We start from the raw sequence: 17911 nt of genomic DNA, 5'->3' as shown, positions 1-17911 counted from the left end.
TATGCTTATCTGTAGTTAGTTATACGAATTCAAAAATAGAGCTTTAATAAGTTGTAATTACGTACAATTTACTTGTAATCTTAAATTTTAAATAATACATATCAATAAACAATACTTCATGCATAAAAAATAGATTTTAAGAATTTTTGTCAAATGCTTAATAATATAGTATAAATTAAATTGGATGAGGATTAAAGTTTGAGTATAGTGGTACCCACCCAATAGAACGAAAGAAAACGGGTTGGGCAGTTGGGCCGGGTTGAGGTAACAGGACCCAAATAAGTCAAAACGTCAACCATACAAATCATCAATTTGCAGACTGAAAATTTCTTGATTTTCATTCCTCTGTTTTCTCCCAAATACGGGCACCATGCTGTCCCCCTGTGATCTAGTAATCTCTTCCATTCATCGTCAATATATGTTCAACCACCTTTTCAATCCCTTTTCTCAATCCTCGCCGTTTTAATTTCATCATCAATCTTCTAAGCATCTTTTTCCACTCCCATTCATTTCATGGATCTCAAAACTTGTTTGCTTTTTCATGATTTTCTGTAGATACCTCCCCCCCCATTTGAAGGAATCATGGAAAGTGGTTATATACCCGTTCCCGAAGAATCTTTTGTCGAATTGCAGTTACAAGATCATCGTTATTACGGATCTCAAAACCCTACATTATCCCAAAAAGAGGCTTCTTCTAAATTAATACGTAACGAGGATGAAGAAGGTCTTGTAACCCACCGGATAGATAATTTAGGAACCGATGATAACGATCAAGATCTTTCTCCTGATAAGTTACATAAAGAAAACGCCAATTCTGGGACCTATGGCGCCGTGTTTAATTTAACCACAACTGTAATCGGCGCCGGCATTATGGCGTTGCCGGCCACCATGAAAGTTTTGGGTTTGTTCGTCGGAGTTATCTTGATTTTCTTGATGGGTATTTTGTCTGAGATTAGCGTTGAGTTGCTCGTTCGATTTACTGTTCAATCCAAGGCTCTTTCTTATGGGGAAGTTGTTCAACACGCATTTGGTAAACCAGCTAGAATATTGTCTGAAATATGCATTATACTTAACAACGCCGGAGTTTTGGTGGTTTATTTGATCATCATAGGTGATGTGATGTCGGGTTCTCTTAATCATGTTGGTGTGTTTGATCAATGGTTAGGCAATGGGTTTTGGGATCACCGGAAATTAGTAATCTTGATTGTGATGATTCTGTTTCTCGCTCCACTTTGTGTATTGGATCGTATTGATTCTTTGAGCGTAACTTCAGCTGCTTCGGTAGCTCTCGCAGTCGTGTTCGTGGTCGTTGCTTTTGTTGTCGCGCTAATTAAGCTCGTTAGAGGTGAAACCGAAACTCCAAGAATGACACCAAATTTCGGATCAGAAAAGACAATTCTTGATCTGTTAGTTGTGATTCCAATTATGTCGAATGCCTTCGTTTGCCACTTCAATTTGCAGCCTATTTACAACGAGCTTGAAGGGCGTTCGCCCCAGAAGATGAATAGAGTTGGCCGGATCACCACTGTTCTTTGTATTATGGTCTATTGCTCAACTGCCATTTCAGGTTACCTCCTGTTTGGAGAGGATACAGAATCAGACGTGCTTACTAACTTTGATAAGCCTCTTGGAATGGAGTTTAGTACAATTTTAAACTACATAGTTCGTGTTGGATATATTCTTCATCTGGTTCTTGTTTTTCCGGTGATCCATTTTTCTCTGAGGCAAACGGTGGATGCATTAGCGTTTGATGGGTCAGCTCCATTGCAAGAAAGTAGGCAGAGGTGTCTTGCTTTGACCTTCACCCTTTTGGCGGTCATTTATTTAGGATCGACCGCCATTCCAAGTATCTGGACAGCTTTTAAGTTCACAGGTGCAACCACAGCCGTTTCCTTGGGCTACACTTTCCCAGCTCTTATCGCGCTAAAGTTAGGCAGCCAGGGGTCAGGTTTGAGCAGCCGAGAGAGGTTTTTGTCGTGGTTGATGTTGTGTTTGGCGCTCATTGTTAGCGTTGTAGGAGTTATTAGCAACATTTATAGCCTGCAAACTGATTCTGAGTGACTGCTTTTTGCAAGTTAAGAAGTCAGAAGCTTTACTTTTGTAGGTTGCAGTTTGACAAACTTAACCATAACACTCGACGATTGGTTCCAGAGGCGGGGATCATTGGTGCAAACCTGTTGATTACGTTATCATTAGCGAAGGAAATGTAATCATTCATTGCTTCTTCAACACCCTCTTCATATGAAGGGTCACTGTAAGTTCAGAATACATGATAGTTGCAACTCATTATTCATCAAACAGCCATTTTTTAGTGCTTTATACTGTTCAAATCTAAGGATACTAGATTGTTGGTGCTAAAAGATGATCAATACAAGTAACAATGTTACTCAACAATATGAAGAGATGGTAAAGCTGGGAGATTTTATGAGCTTAACACCTCTGAATCTAATAAGCAATCATGGGGGTTGACTTAATGAGTTTATACCATTTGACTTGAATACAGTGGATGAAAAAGATTGGGAATCCAAAGGATTTTGCTGGTTGATTCTATCTTTTAGATCAAAGTTTGAGACTTTAATTGTTGGTGGGGTTTGGGTTGGTAAAGATTTAAGATTTAATGCTTAGATTCTTTGAGAACACCTTGATAAGCACCATTTTTGGGGATCTGCTTGGACCTTATATCAGTTCTGGACTGCAATGATGATGAACCAGAAACCAATAACTGAAGCAAAAATCAAGTAATTTAACCAACAATTCAGATCCAAGTAAATCAGGGTCTAACCATTAAAAAACCCGAAGTTCATGGTAAAGCTTGGATCTTGGAATCACGAGCGTGCACTCCACACATCTTAGTCCATTATATAGCTTAATTGTCAACCCCGTTTCTTTTTTATGTATCCAATTACATAAAATAAACCGATGATTTCAGTAAAATCACCAAAAACATACACTTAAATTTCATTTTTCCTAATTAAATGCTAATGATTTCAAAAGGGTTTGTAACTACAGCATTTGTAATGTGCATGCTCACATTTTAATATCATAGATCCCCATGCATCTGTCATCAATCCTTAGCTCATGAAAACAACACATAATTATAAAACCAAATTAAATTGGATAATTAAATCTTCCTGTCTAGTCTTGATCATGATGTCTTACCTAAACAAACATCTCACATACAGATATAATTCTATCGCTCTGCTCTTTAGGGTAAATGTCGTATCTGCTTTCATTAAGCACTCATATCCCACCTCTAGTGAGATTGGTTTGGTTAGATTTGGTTTTCTTTTTCGCACATTTATTCTCCCCCTCGTGTCGGTATATTAAACTATACATTACAGATTATTATATATATTATATACTTTGCCATGTTAACTCTGTGTATGGATTGCTGACACCCTTTTAATATTTGATATAGATATGAAACATGATTTTCTTTCCCATATTCCAATTTGATCGACACAAACAAATAGAAAGACACCATATTTATTGTCAAAGGGTGTTGGAAACTTGGATCTCGAGGTACATCGTACCAATTTAATTATTCAATATTATTTATAATTTTATTGTTAAAAATATATTTAGTATTATATATATATATATATATATATACATATGTGCCATGCATTGCATCATACACCACTACTTTTTATCTGTTTTCTTATTATACTCGAGATCTACGTGTAATATATATTATACAAAAATAGGCCATTCATATATGAATATCTTAATAGTTTTGTAACGTAGTTTGAGATGACAATGAGTCATGAATGTGCATAAATTTTTGGATGGTATTATATGTGTATAGAGGAAAATTCAGTTACAAAGTTGTTTTCCGTTGTGAACGGGGGACAAAGGAGAGCACGAAAAGTGTTCCCATTCATCATGAATAATGAACCTTATTCGTCATATAAATCTTTTATAACATTCATGATGAATGCTACACTATTCATGATGAATACTTGGAGAGATGGCATTTTCTTTGTCCCGCAGTTCACGATCAAACTTAAGTTTGTAATTGATCTTGCCCTGTTTATCATATATAAAAAACTTATAATTAAAAAATCGAACATAAAGACAAGGATTTAATAAAAAAAAGTTATGGTCCAAAAGATTGGAAAAAAAAAACGTAGGGTAGTGGTGGTGGGTATATCCCGTGACCCATGTTGCCGTGATTGATGATTTGATGCCAATCCCCCATCAAGATTTCTTACCCTTCACTTCACACATGCAACATTTTACCCCCACCTATACTTTTGAGGCATCGGAAACACCTATTTCGTAAATATACAACTCGTGTTCCCAAATTTCATGTACCTTTCGTATCCACCAATCACATGACAACACGTTATCAGATGAATTAAATAAAATAATGATGTGTCTTCACGTGATTGGTAGGACCACGGGGACAAGTGAGATCTGGGGACAAGTTTCTTTTGGCTATACCCCACAAACCCTTTTCTTTAGTCTCTTCAAAAGCCATTAGCAGACTATGAAATGTCGTTTTTGCCCCTACTTGTTACCTCTCTACTTCAATCTTGATATAAATAACTTCATCTTCCATTGGAAGCATCACACATGCTCCATTTCATTAGCAAATAGCAAAGATGCATCAAGCCATTGACTGGTTTTCTTGGCTATCAAAAGCTGGGCTTGAGCCTTCACTTATTTACGAATATGGGATGGCTCTATCGCGTAACGAGCTTGAAGAAGGTGATATAGCTTATTTCAACCATGAATTCCTTCAAAGCATGGGAATCTCCATAGCTAAACACAGGCTAGAGATACTGAAGCTTGCTAGGAAACAGAAAGGCTCAAGTGGTTCACACCCCATCTCAAAGCTTATGATTGCCATCAAGAAAACCAAGAGAACCTTGGCTAACTACATCCATACATGGGTGCGCCGGGATGACTCGGCTCTGGTGCTGGTTCGTAGGAGTAATGGTTCAGGATGGAGAGGTGCTATGTTAAGAACCAACAACAGGAGAATGGTCACCTTTAAACAAGCTAATCCCACTCTTTTGCTCACTAATGGTTACCATCCTATGGTGAAGTCCACCAGTGCTAAAGTGAACAGCATCTCGAGCTCATCATTGGTTTATGGTCTTCAGTATGATCAAGGTATAAAGGACAGTTTCGATGGTGACACTTCTGATGAAGAAGACGGTGGTTATTTATCTGGGAATGGTGTTCAAGAGATTCAATGGGACACTTTGTTCCAGAATTTGAAACCGACTTGAAGCTGTAGCAGTCATCGTCTTCTTCGTGGATCTGTTTTTTCTTGTTCTGAATAAATTATTACAAGAATTATAATGGTGAGAGAGATTCTATTTTTCAATGTTCTTCCACCAAGTTGATAGCTAAGAAGGCTTTGTATTTACTTTAACAAATGAGTTTACCCATTTGGGTGGGGGGGTATTCTTGAATCTTGATGATTGTCAAAAGAGTTGTATATTTTATGTAATAAACTTGTATCTTTTTTTTTTTATTAACCTGGATATCCAATCCGACTAATCCTAAAGCGACCACTTGCTTTGCAGATGGCTTGAGGTCACCGCATTTGAACCTCTGTGGCCACAAAAGGATTTTTATTCTTTTTTGGATTTGAACTTGGAACCTTGTGATACTTTTTGACCTTTGGAGTCAAACTCAAACCAATCAGACACCACCGTTATGGTTAATAAACTTTTTATGTTTAATCTTGATGTGATGTTGCAATTTAGTCAAGTCAACCCATGCTTTTGAAGGATTGGTCATAATTCCTGTGGGCCAAGGGAGATGGTGGCCATACTTACTAGTCATGGGTGCTTTGGAATTTCTGGCTGCAATTGGTAGTGGGATTGTATTGCGTTTGTGTAGCATCAACATTGGGCAACTCTAATTATAGTTCTTGGAAGATAGTCAAAATTATGTATCTATTTTTTTAAAATTTGAACTGATTCTAACATTTAAACAAGTGTAAATAGCATTACACAATTTAAATGATATAGGACTCAACAGGCTTCTTCCAACAAAGGTTAGACGGATATATATATATACTCCCAGTATGATAATATAGAGGCTAAACRGTACAGATTACACCATACTGTCAAAGTCTCTAGAATAATAAACCTCGAATATGATACGATGTGAAAATATATGAAACTCTGTTAAATTACTTTCCACAATAACCCTCGAGAATTGAAGGTTTCCACACGTATCGACGAGAAATGAGTAGAACAAAACCCACAAACAAAAAACCATAGCAAATGTAGAGGGAAATTGACCTAAATAGCCAATCTTGACAACCCACTTCACTTTTTAGTCACTTTTTCAACTGAATTCTCGTTTTAAAGGATTCAAATTTCTACGTAAAGAAACCTTACACATATCCCTAAGGATCCGCCCACCCCAAAACCAGTCTTTACACAAATGCATACCAAACAGTAGACACTGTTTTAGAAGGGGCTCTAAAAGGTGAGCTAAAAAGTGAATTTGGTTGATGAGATTAGCTATTTCGTTAAATTTCCCAAATTTAATAACATGGCTCATGGTACATGTCAGCACTACCAAATGAAGAGAGTTGTTTTGATTTTACATCAGCAATACACATATTAAACTGAAGTTAGGTTGCCCTGCAACTTTTGGAGATGATCATGCTCAAAAACATTAACAATTCTCTTTATGGTTGACTCATCACAAGAAACCCTAATCTTCAATTGTTGGAGCTTTGTGGTAAACGGAACGAACCACCGGCATAAAGCATTTGGTAAACCGGTCTAATCCTGATGGTTAATACTAAGCTCAAGATCGCACTTAAACCACAGACACCTGCAAGAACCAGAAAGGTGAGCCGGAAACAGTTTGGGCCCATGCACATGGACCCGCCTTGCTTAGCTTCTTCTGTGTCGTAAACGTAACCAGCGAGCATCCCAGAAAAGAGAAGGGCGCCAATCGGGTTTCCGAGCCCCATAAAGTTGAATATTATGCCGAAATTTTTCAATCCAAAAAGCTCAGATGAAGTCGGGATCATAACAGCAAACTGAACACCATAGCAGATTCCGAGCAATGCTGTTGCAGCATAAAGTGTCCCATTAAGAGCTGATGCATATAAAAGATATGTCATTACCATGATTATTTGCGTTATGACCGTCCAAAATGTGCGTGGAATCGTCTTCGATCTGAAGCAAAATCACAATTTTAAGTCAATTCTTATGATCCCCCTACCAAAGTTCAAACCAAGGAGATGTCAATCTACAAAAAATTGATTCGGGGTTGTTTGTTTACTCTTAATAGTTCCATTAAGAGGCAACCCCTGAATTGTTAAGAGGTGAATCTTGTTTGGCAAAAAAAAAATTCTGCCTCTTAATGGTTCTAAAACCCTCTGAATGATTTTGTATCCTAGATCTCCATTAACCATTAAGAGCCCTAATTTCATTGTACACAATTACCAAACAATTATATTTCATTTTGTACTATATCATGAGAGTCTCTTAATCATTCTGACCACTTAATCATTCTGCACCAAGCCATTCAGCAATTGCCAAACAGCCCCGAAGTCATGATCACCATTCACTATAACAAAATCAGCGTTACAGGACACCAAATATGTGTAAGGGCATATGTTTGGTTGGTTTTCCCAATGAAGTCCTGTATAGAGAAAGTTATTCGTGTGGATTAATCCGTTTGTATAGATTGAGAATGTTTCAGTTTGGGGGGCTTTTTCATAGATGGAAGTAGGTGCGTGTTTTTTAATTGGGAGGGGCAGGTATGGGTAAAAGTGACTGAATAGGCCACTTTCTATATTATTAAGCCACCACCAAACAGTCATATATAGCCGATCAAATAAGCTGCAAGCTCCATTAAGCTCAGTAAGCTGCTAACAAACAGACTCTAGATGTTCTAAAAGACTGTTTTATAGGACTTGAGTTTATAGAACCAAACAAGGGATGCGTAAGAATGGATCTCCACCATTGGATGCACATTAGGACGAGATGCACCGAGATGAGATGCACCGGATCAATCCCCATATCAAACGCGATTCATGGGTGGGTTTGAGATTAAAGGTGATCAAGAGTTCAGATCCTTTCTTATGCTTCTCACCTTAACTCTCCTTCTCATATGATCCTTCGCCACCAAACAATTGTGTTTTTTATGTAAAAGTGTTATAATAACATTATAGGATGTGCTAACAAGTAGTTTATGGGACTCTTGAAATAAGGTGTCCTATTAGTATTTTTTACACAACTTTTTATAAAACACTTGTTTTTTACAAGACATTTTTTCAAATAATTACCCATAAAAAGAGATTGATATAACGCTTTATTTAAAAAATGTCCTAAAAGTTGTCAGCACACCCAAAACCAAAACCGTCCTATCAACTTATTGTAATACTTTTATATATGATGCACAATTGTTTGGTACTATAGAAATAAGTCCTATAAGCAGATCATTATGACATTTAGACATATTTGACGTCTTATAAAGATCGTTGTAGTGATTCCAAAGATAATGCAAATTGTAACCGAATAGATTATAAAGATTTTACCTTACAAAGTATTCCGAAAGAGCACCTCCTCCAAGACGGCCGAGGAAATTGCAGAAACTGAATAGACTCAACAGCGATGTCGTATCGTTAAAACCAAGCGAAACCCCAATCTGGGCCAAATTATTAAGAACCGTGACTCCAGAGCCGACACCAAGGAAATAAACCAACCACAGAAGCCAGAAATCAGCCTTAACAATGGCTTCGCGAAACGTAAAATCTTCCCCTCTTCTCGGTCTTCGTTTCTTCTTAATTTTCACAGCCCCTTCTCCTACAGCAAGAAGCAGATCGACATCCGAGATCTCTTCGCCCTCATTGAGGCTTGTAAGATTTGTGGCTGAAAAAGCTGATGTCATCAATGGATCGGCTGCAGTCTCCTCTGAGACCAAATTGCCCGAAGAACCAGCTGGGCGGTTAAACTTCTTGCTAGACGGAAATATAGTCATTTTGATCGGAATCGCAAGAGGTGCCATTAAAAGAACCACCATTATCGCAACAAAAGTGTAAGAAATGGCATTGCTTAGATCCAGAACGTCTTTCAGAATCGTGGTCGTTAAAAGAAAGATTGCAAGCACGAGACTAGCCCCTTGAGTGAAAAGAAAATGGGCATTTTCCGATGGGTCTGCTTCAGAAGCAGGAGTACACGGCCGAACATAATACATCAAAGCCAAACATGTAACAGGAATACCGAGTGTAAAGAAGAGCAATAAAGCCGAAGCTGATCCTTTAAGCACCATCGTGTACAGCTCTGTGACAACCGCAGCACTGAGGCCAACATAACCCTTGAGAACACCAGCAACCGTGCCCCTACTGAGCGGGAAATTCCTCATGTTGGTAACGAGCACTGCCGTGCCCAACCACGCGCTGCTGTTGGTGGCAATAGCAAGTGCAACCCACAACTGCAAATAGTATCGGGTATCAGAAACACAAGAAAGAAAGAAAAACAAAGACTTTCTATAACGAAATGAATTGCTTTATAGATTTATGTAACAACTAAGGATGGACATGGCAATTTTAGGCCTTTCCGGCTGTTTGGTTGGTTTTCCATCAAGTACTGTATGGAAAAAGTTGTTTGTATGGATTAATCTCTCTGTATAGATTAGAGTTTTTGTTTGGGAGGACTTTTTCATAGATGGAAGGAGCATGTTTGGAAAAAACTTGACTTTCTACGTAAAGCTTCCTCCTAGAAGCTTACTACATAAGGGCATGGTTGTTAGCAGTTTAATGAGCTTCATGATACTCACAGCTTATTTGGTTAACTATATACAACTGTTTGGAAATGGCATAATGATATAGATAGTAACTTACTCAGTAAGCTTATAAGGAGGGGCTTTATGCAGAAAGCAATTATTTTCCAAACATTCCTTTCCTAATTAGAAAGGACACTACTTCCATCTATAAAAAACCATTAAAAACAAAAACATTCTTAATTTATTCAAACAGATTAATCTAATGGAAAACCAATCAAATAGCCCTAGGCCACTTTCTATGTCATTAATAGCTCATCTATGAGCCTCGTTAAGCTCATTAAGCTGCTAACAAACGGCGGATTTCTTGGAGGCACAAAACTAGATATGGACTACAGGACTAGCCTCACACAAATCATAAACTGCAGTTAATAAAGATCCAAGAAAGCATAGATCTTTTATCCATATTTCAGATTGCACAACCGCAATTCAAAAACCCTATAAATCCTTATATAATCTAACCTGAAGATCATATTCTAAAGACAAATCAATCAAAATGGGTAGGTAAAAAACTGAATCTTTTCAAGAGAAAAAAAGGTAAAGTACTTACAACCCAATAAGGCATATTAAGAACTGTCTGACTCACAGCAAGCCAAATGACACCATAACCGATGAAAGAAGCAAAAACTCCGACCAAAAGAACAAGCCAAGGTGGGTATTTGTTAGATGCAAGTCCAGGAAGAATACCAACATTTTCCCCAAAATCATTAGCAACACCAAGAATGGTGAGCTGTTGTTGAGAAAGACCTAATACGGATTTGAGGGTGTGGGAGTAAAGAGGGAAAGCATAGGCGTTTCCGGCGGCTATTTGGACCCAAACAGCCGCTGCAAGACCAACCCATGGCGGTCGGCTTCCAGCTTTCAGGGCGGCGGCCATGGCAGATACTCCAAGATAGAATTTCCCACCGAGGGTGGCTCTCTGCAACTAAGGTTAAGTAGTAGTAGCTTTCGAAAGATCCATGAAAGGTTTGTGGGTTGGACAAAAAGTCGCTCTCGGCTTGCTTTTTTCCCGACGCACTGCCTTTAAATTAATATAAAATAATAGTACTTTGAATAATTTTATATTCAAAAAATCTTAACTTAAATGTCACACTCGACTTCTTAGGAAAAAATAAAGGAAGATTAGGAGACGTTTATTTTTTAATAGTTTTATTAAGAGACATTTTTTGAATCATTAAAATATGAATTTTGTTTGGTAAAAAAATGTTTGTTTTGTAATGGTTTTAAAACCATTTGAATGATTTTGTATCATGAGTCTGTTTTAACTATTCAACGCCTTAATTTCATTGTAAGCAATTACCAAACAATTATATTTCATTTTGCATTATATCATTAGAGTCTCTTAATCATTCAGCACCAAACCATTCAACAACTATCAAACAGCCCTTAAATTACGTTTTTTCTTCTCCTTTTGGTAACTATGATTTTTGTGTATCTGATTTAAAATGTGTTGTTTGTGATTTGTATGGTTTTTAATATGTTATTATTTTTGTTATTATGATCTATAATTTATTGTTGTTTCGGTCATTGTCTTTTACAATTCTTTAATGCTTTGATCACTTTACTTAAAAGTAGGAACTAGATTAGGGATGAAGACCATAATAAATTGCAAATGATAGGGATGAAAACTGAAAATTTAAAATCATAGGGACAAAAGTCAAAATTATAAATAAATCACATGGGACAAAAACCTATATTTTAAGTAAATTATGTTTTTAGTCTTTGGTTTCTTGAAAATTGTTATTTTTGTACTTGTAGTTTTGAAATTACAACTTTTATTCCTTTAGTTTATAATTTATTCTTGTTTTCATTTTTATGATTTTTAATTTATTTTTATTTTTGTATTTATGATTTGAATTCATTATTATTTTTACTGTTTATACTTAAATATAAAAATTAACTTTAAAGAAAGAAAATAATAAACAAGCAAATTGCAATTCTAAAACTATAAGGGAGGAAGTCATAATTTTTAATAGAGTATAAGGACTAAAAACATAAATTATTAGAAAAAAGAGAGAAGGGAAGGGTCCACATCGTATATCCATGGACCAGACTTCAAAAAGAAAAGAGTAATTAAAAACATTTATATATTAAAAAAAACAAAATATACAATAAATAATCGTTTCTTAACGAATTCTTAAAATGACCATATATTTCTTAGTATTTGTTTGTAAGAGTCATTTTATATACCAAAAAAGCGTAATTTTTTTTATTATAAGAGATTAGTTTGGAGAAAAAAAAAACTTTTAGCTTTCTAGATAAAGCTTCTTTACGAATTTGATGAATAAGTTATTTTCTATATTATTAAGACATTTTCAAACAGTTATATGTATATAACTGACCAAATTTACTATAAGTCTCGTTAAGCTCATTAAGCTATTAACAAAACTTAATTCTAGTAGCATTTTTTCTTATTAATCATAATTTATTTGTTGATTTTTCAATATCAGTAAGTTCGTTATGATCTTATGTGGAGGCAAAATGACAAGTTTTGGATTTGATTCCAATTTATAGGACAAGAGATACTTGGTTTTTAAGTAATAACTTTATATTTATTTGTCTAAATTTAATAATTTTTGTCTTCAAAAATCGAAAGTTTAGACTTTTCAAAATACTAAAAAACTATCACGTCCAAGTCTCCTAAAAATCAAGAAATCAATATTTATTTACATATATTATAAGAGTAGGCGAGGTTTAAACGAAAACACTCATATTTTACGAAAATATAAGAACATTTATGAGCCTTCAAATTGATTAACGTATGATAAAAATCAAATTAAATGAAAATACATTAGTATTTATTAACAATTTTCTGTTATCTTAAATTTATCTTTATCTCTTAAATGTTTCCAGTATCATCGAAGACTTTATGTCGATGTCTCCATTGATGTGATGACAATGTGATTTTGCTGTGATATTAATATGGTAATACCTTGATAAACTGAAGACTTCTTATGATATAATTTTGTTGTGATACACGTGTCTAATATTCTTAAAAAGAGTGATTATATATTTAATATTTTGATGTTCCTCCTACTCTTAATCACAAGTGTTGTGTTAGAACCCTTCTTCATAAAAGTAATTACTCCTTAAAGTCCTCGAAATTGATTTTTTGACCCCCAAAAAAAGTAATTATGAATTTTGTCGTTATATAATGTCGATCAGGAAAAATTTATCGATTTTTTTAAAGGAAAATAATTATATGTCGTTGTACATACCGCTCATCTGGGCTGGAAGGGGGATCCAAAGGCTCAAATTTCCCTTTAATATTAAGTAACAAGTAAATGTTAGTCGTTATCAAATGAATTGTTTTTGGTAAAAAGATAAAGTGTGATAGCATTAGAAAGAATATCTGAAGTGTCGGGTTGCTTTTTAAAAGATATTTTTTTGTACCTACCCTATTTGTAAAGTAAATGGATCATTTTTTATATGTGTTTTTGTTTGATCAATTCTATCTTATATTCATTCCAATTTGATGTGTGTTAAGTTGAATGAAAAGTAAAATGGTGAAGTTGTGGTTAGAAACGGTTTCTTCCTATGTAATTTATTTACCAAAGAAAAACTAGAACATATAACTTATACAAGGTAAGTTGAAAAAGACGATCAAAAACTAAGGAATTGTAAGTATTATATATATATATATATATATATATATATATATAGTTGGGTTCATGTGAGACCAAATGTTTTTCGTGAGACACATAAGACCAATTTATGTTCATTGATAAACTTTATAAGCTAATGATCTAATGGTCTAAAGTTGTACGATGACAATTTTGTGATTATTAAAAAGTCTCGTGGCAATTTTGTGATTATGAATGTTCATATTGTAGATCTAATCCAAGGGTTGAGAATTGGTCTTACGGATTTTAAGAAAAACCATTGGTCTCACATGATCCCAAATCTATACGAGCACTCTCCATACGAGGACAAGCAAATGCAAGCACCCTCTTTGATGCCTGCAACGATCCAAAACACACCCTTACCCTTTCTCTAGCGATAGCCCTAACATAATTGTTGCTTCTACACTCAATGGACCTCATGAAGGCCAACGTTGTAGTTTAGTATAATCTATAAATTATTGATACCATTAAACGGACCAAGGATTAAAATAATGTTGTACCCCACCCATAGATAGTTATGGGGCTAATAAATGACAAAGCCCAATTAACCATGGCTGAAATGGGTTGGGCCTCAAACCTATGTTTATTGGACCCATCAACCATGTAAGGAACTAAGGAAGTAATATGATAGATGAAATTTGGGATTGCTTATTTGAAAACAACTTAAAAGGTGTCCGTGATTGTTTATTTGAAATAGTTTATACTTTTATACAAAAACACTTATCAACTTATTATAAGTCAGAAGAATTTAACTTCTTCAAAAATTTATTATTACCGGTTTGACACCGATATAAGTTGTTTATCCAAACACTCAAAAAGACTTATTACCGATATCATACCGGAATAAGTCAATAAGTTATTTTTATAAGCAATCCCAAACACCCTTGGACATGCCATGCTTTTATGCTATTAAAAAAACATAATTGAGTAAAATGCAACTAGTTGCTTCTATTTGGGTTTTTTAATATTTATTTAAAAACCTATATCAAATCAGATAAATAGATATTACATATATAGAAGACCTTTCAAATTAATCTTAACCATTCATCTATCATAATGAATATCTTGTTATGTAATCTATATCAATTAATTTATAAATTTAAAACAATGATCATCATGAATGAACCATATCATCTCCCATAAATAACTCAACATAATAAATGAATTATAATTATCTTCCATAAATATCTCGATTTTTATTTCCTAATAACATGCTTGAATCGTTTCTAATATTTATGCGGTTTACATCTAAAACGTCCTCTATATATAGTATATCGATCTTAAAAGTAATTATTTTATACGATCAAAAAAGCATATTTATGAAAATTGAACATGTTTAATTAAAAAAAACATATTATATCATATAAAACTAATAATCTTATAAAAACTAGAAGGATATTCGTGCAATGCATCAAGATTTATCTCGATTTTAGTGTTTCGTTTTATTATTTATCTATGTCGATATAATACAATTTTATGTGGTTTTGAGAAAGCGATAATGTTTTTGTTTTTGAATAAAATATAAATATAAATTTGAAAAATACATCGATATTAGTATCAAATTAACTTATTTAAAAGTTCTTGTTTTGTGTATTTTTTTGTAATTCAAATTTTTTATTATAATTTAATTTAACATAACGAAGAAACTTAATTTAGGTTTAATAATACATTTTTAATAAATATAATAATTAAGTGTTCTGTTAAAAATCAATCAATTGTTATAATAATTATATTTTAGATTTTTTATATTTAAAATAAGATATTTACATGTATTTGATCATGTTTTTCTACAATTAATGTACACGAATACAAACATGAAGTTTAATAAATTATATTTACACACAATTTACTTTTAATCTTGAATTCTAAGTAATATGCATCAATAATAGTTACTTCATGTATATAAAATGATTTTTAAGAATTTTTGTTAGATACTTTATAATATAATATAGATATAGATATACATACTATAAATTTATAATCAAAGAAGTTCAAAAAAATATTATTAAACTTTTAATTGCAGATGGTTGCCAAAAACACCATTAAGGCGGTTAGATTCTCTTGAGTCCGGAAACTCGAGAATTGTAAGCAGAGGCGCATAATGTCCAACACATTCAGACTATTTATTAAAGTATACCAGTTGATTATCTTCTTCCTTTTGTTTGCTCTACCAAATCTATAAAACTACTAAAAGAAATCAACTCCAAGGGTTCAAAAGATGCAATTAGGGTTTCTAGCGAAAGAATTTACTAAAACTTTTGTTCAAAAACTGGTAGTGAACGGCTTACCTTTGTCATTCGTCGGCTTTAGACATGAAGGAGAGTCGACTAGGCTTCGGTTGAAAATCACCTCGCCGTTTTTGCTGGTGCGACGATGGACGAATCAAAGACGCTAAAGATCGCTTTACCAAATCGCCTTCCACCGTCCCAATCCTCACAACCGAATTCGTCATAGCTGATCTCCGGCTGTATAATTTGTGTGAGTGATACGACACCGCATCGTTGCTTTGATTACCATTCCTTGTACTCACATTCCTGTGCAAACTACACCGGAACGATCCAGGATGCGTCGTCGGCGAACACATGCACGTCTTCTTCTGTCCATTACTCCATGCCTTGTTGCTGTTCCTGTGATTAGTTGTCTGACTCCTCTCTCTGGGCGACGAAGACGCAATGGAATTATGACCAGTAGAAGAAGCGTTGCGATGATCGATAGAGAAACAAACAGATGGAGACGATGAGACGTAACCGTGGTGATCAACACTAGTGCGATTCGGCGACAGTGATCTGGTCATTGGAGAACCGAAAGCAGAGGAAGACGATGATATAGTGGAGGAACAGAAGCTTCTGGAAGGCGAAATTGATCGTTGAATCTTTTCACGTATGATATTAGATTTGGCTTTTGAAGATGCCATCATCGAATCAGCAATAATGGGAACAAATTTAGTGAAGAGGTTGAAAAGTTGGGAATTAGGGTTCTTAAATTGAAGCGGGAGTTGAAATCGGCAAACATGGTGCAACCGGAGACATCGTTTATATAGATGAGTCAATGGCAAAATATCGTAATTAAGATTAACTCTGGTGGCGTAATGCAAGTCGGTTTAAAAGTGGGGTCCCTGTCGGTTAAGTTAAGATACGGGCAGTTAGCCTCACGCTCTCTGGCAGCGTGATACTCACGTGCAGTTAATGGCTAAAGCATTTGGTCATTCCAATTCCCAAGATTTATTTTGGTCCTTGACTTCTATTTAAAAATCTAATGATTTATTTGTTTAATTCTTAATAGTTTTGTTAATCGACAATATCTAAATTATTAAGAGATGAATCTTGTTTGGTAATTTTTTTTGTCTTTTAATGATTCTAAAACCCTCTAAATAATTTTGTAACCTAAGCCTCCCTTAACCATTAAACGTCATGATTTAATTGTAAATAATTACCAAACAATTATATTTCATTTTGCACTATATCATGAAAGCCACTTAATCATTCTGATCATTTAATCATTTTACACCAAATCATTCAACAATTACCAAACAAGCTTTAAAAAAGGAATTTAAACTTCAATAAGTTCAAGAAGCTATCCTTTGGTTTGCGTTTTTCTCTGAAAGTGATGCGTAATCACTATTCCTGTTAAAAGGTTGTGCATTTTTGTCATTTTCACTTTTTGTCCTTTTCACCATCATCTGCAACACACCATACCCTTTTGCATCCGTGTTATGGTTATAGTTATTTAGATGGTATCCTAAGATTGAGGAGATAGAATTCCTCCGTGGAACACAAAAAAACAAAGATATGAACTGGGTAAATAGAAGTGGACAAGAGATGTTTCCAAGGACCGTCATCGCCACTACCTGTAGCACACTCTTTCTCTACAGCCTAACTCGGACACCAGTCATACCTAGCCACAGTCACCATCCCCCATGGGCGGACCTGTAAGGGAGCATACGGTGGCACGTGCCACCGTATTATTTCGCCTCCGAAGGGTAAAATTTTTAGGTTTCTCAACGGTGCTACCGTATTATTTTGGAAGGTGCTACCGTATTATTTTGAAAGGTGCTACCGTATTCAAACATAGCAATTAAAATTTAAAACCCAAACAAAATAAAGCCCAATTGTCTAACTTAATAAAATGCAAAGTCCAATTAATTGATTAACATTAATAAAATGCAAAGCCCAATTATAGGATTAAGCCCAAATCAAATATACAAAGTTACAAACCATTACCTCTTCTATTCCTCATCTTGGGCTTTTCATTTCTTATGACTAACATATTTAAGCCCAATTTCTTCATTTTCTTGTGCAACCTGGCAGACAGACGAGATTACGAGAAGCATGGGCGGACCTGAATTCAACGATCTTAGGATTAACAAATTCATTGTCTCAAGCTCTTCAAAGGAAAGATGAAGACATATTGGAAGCTATTGATTTGATAGGAACAACCAAAGGTCAATTACAAATGTTGAGGGAAAATGGGTTTGATCAAGTTTTGGAGAAATGCTACTCTTTTTGTGATAAACATAA

General features: G+C 34.7%; 4 protein-coding genes across 6 annotated transcripts; 2 read left to right on the top strand and 2 right to left on the bottom strand.

Annotated features, from left to right (window-relative positions):
• Positions 1 to 582: 582 nt before the first annotated feature.
• Positions 583 to 2061, top strand: LOC112508505 (amino acid transporter AVT6E-like). 3 transcript variants are annotated; one of them, XM_025113141.1, is made up of 2 exons: positions 583 to 646; positions 746 to 2061. In XM_025113141.1, exons 1-2 carry the CDS (start codon positions 583 to 585, stop codon positions 2059 to 2061), a joined length of 1380 nt encoding a protein of 459 aa, XP_024968909.1. The 3 variants fall into 3 exon arrangements, with proteins under 3 accessions (XP_024968909.1, XP_024968908.1, XP_024968906.1); XM_025113140.1 differs by having other exon boundaries at positions 583 to 706; XM_025113138.1 differs by having other exon boundaries at positions 583 to 2061.
• Positions 2062 to 4580: 2519 nt separating this feature from the next.
• On the top strand, positions 4581 to 5338 carry LOC112510079. The gene has a single exon (XM_025115364.1). The coding sequence runs from the start codon at positions 4608 to 4610 to the stop codon at positions 5238 to 5240; it is 633 nt and encodes a 210-aa protein (XP_024971132.1). The 5' UTR covers positions 4581 to 4607; the 3' UTR covers positions 5241 to 5338.
• A 970-nt stretch (positions 5339 to 6308) lies between these two features.
• LOC112509556 (protein NUCLEAR FUSION DEFECTIVE 4-like) lies at positions 6309 to 10760 on the bottom strand. Its single transcript, XM_025114562.1, has 3 exons — positions 10322 to 10760; positions 8528 to 9423; positions 6309 to 7160 (listed from the first exon to the last, which is right to left on the bottom strand). The coding sequence occupies exons 1-3, from the start codon at positions 10646 to 10648 to the stop codon at positions 6695 to 6697; spliced, it is 1689 nt and encodes a 562-aa protein (XP_024970330.1). The 5' UTR covers positions 10649 to 10760; the 3' UTR covers positions 6309 to 6694.
• A 4927-nt stretch (positions 10761 to 15687) lies between these two features.
• LOC112509217 lies at positions 15688 to 16308 on the bottom strand. Its single transcript, XM_025114073.1, has 2 exons — positions 16058 to 16308; positions 15688 to 16021 (listed from the first exon to the last, which is right to left on the bottom strand). The coding sequence occupies exons 1-2, from the start codon at positions 16306 to 16308 to the stop codon at positions 15688 to 15690; spliced, it is 585 nt and encodes a 194-aa protein (XP_024969841.1).
• Positions 16309 to 17911: the final 1603 nt, after the last annotated feature.

The sequence above is a fragment of the Cynara cardunculus genome (genome assembly GCF_001531365.2).
Source record: "Cynara cardunculus var. scolymus isolate 2C chromosome LG 3, CcrdV1, whole genome shotgun sequence".
Lineage (NCBI taxonomy): Eukaryota > Viridiplantae > Streptophyta > Magnoliopsida > Asterales > Asteraceae > Cynara > Cynara cardunculus.
This window is presented reverse-complemented; position numbering and strand designations above follow the sequence as displayed.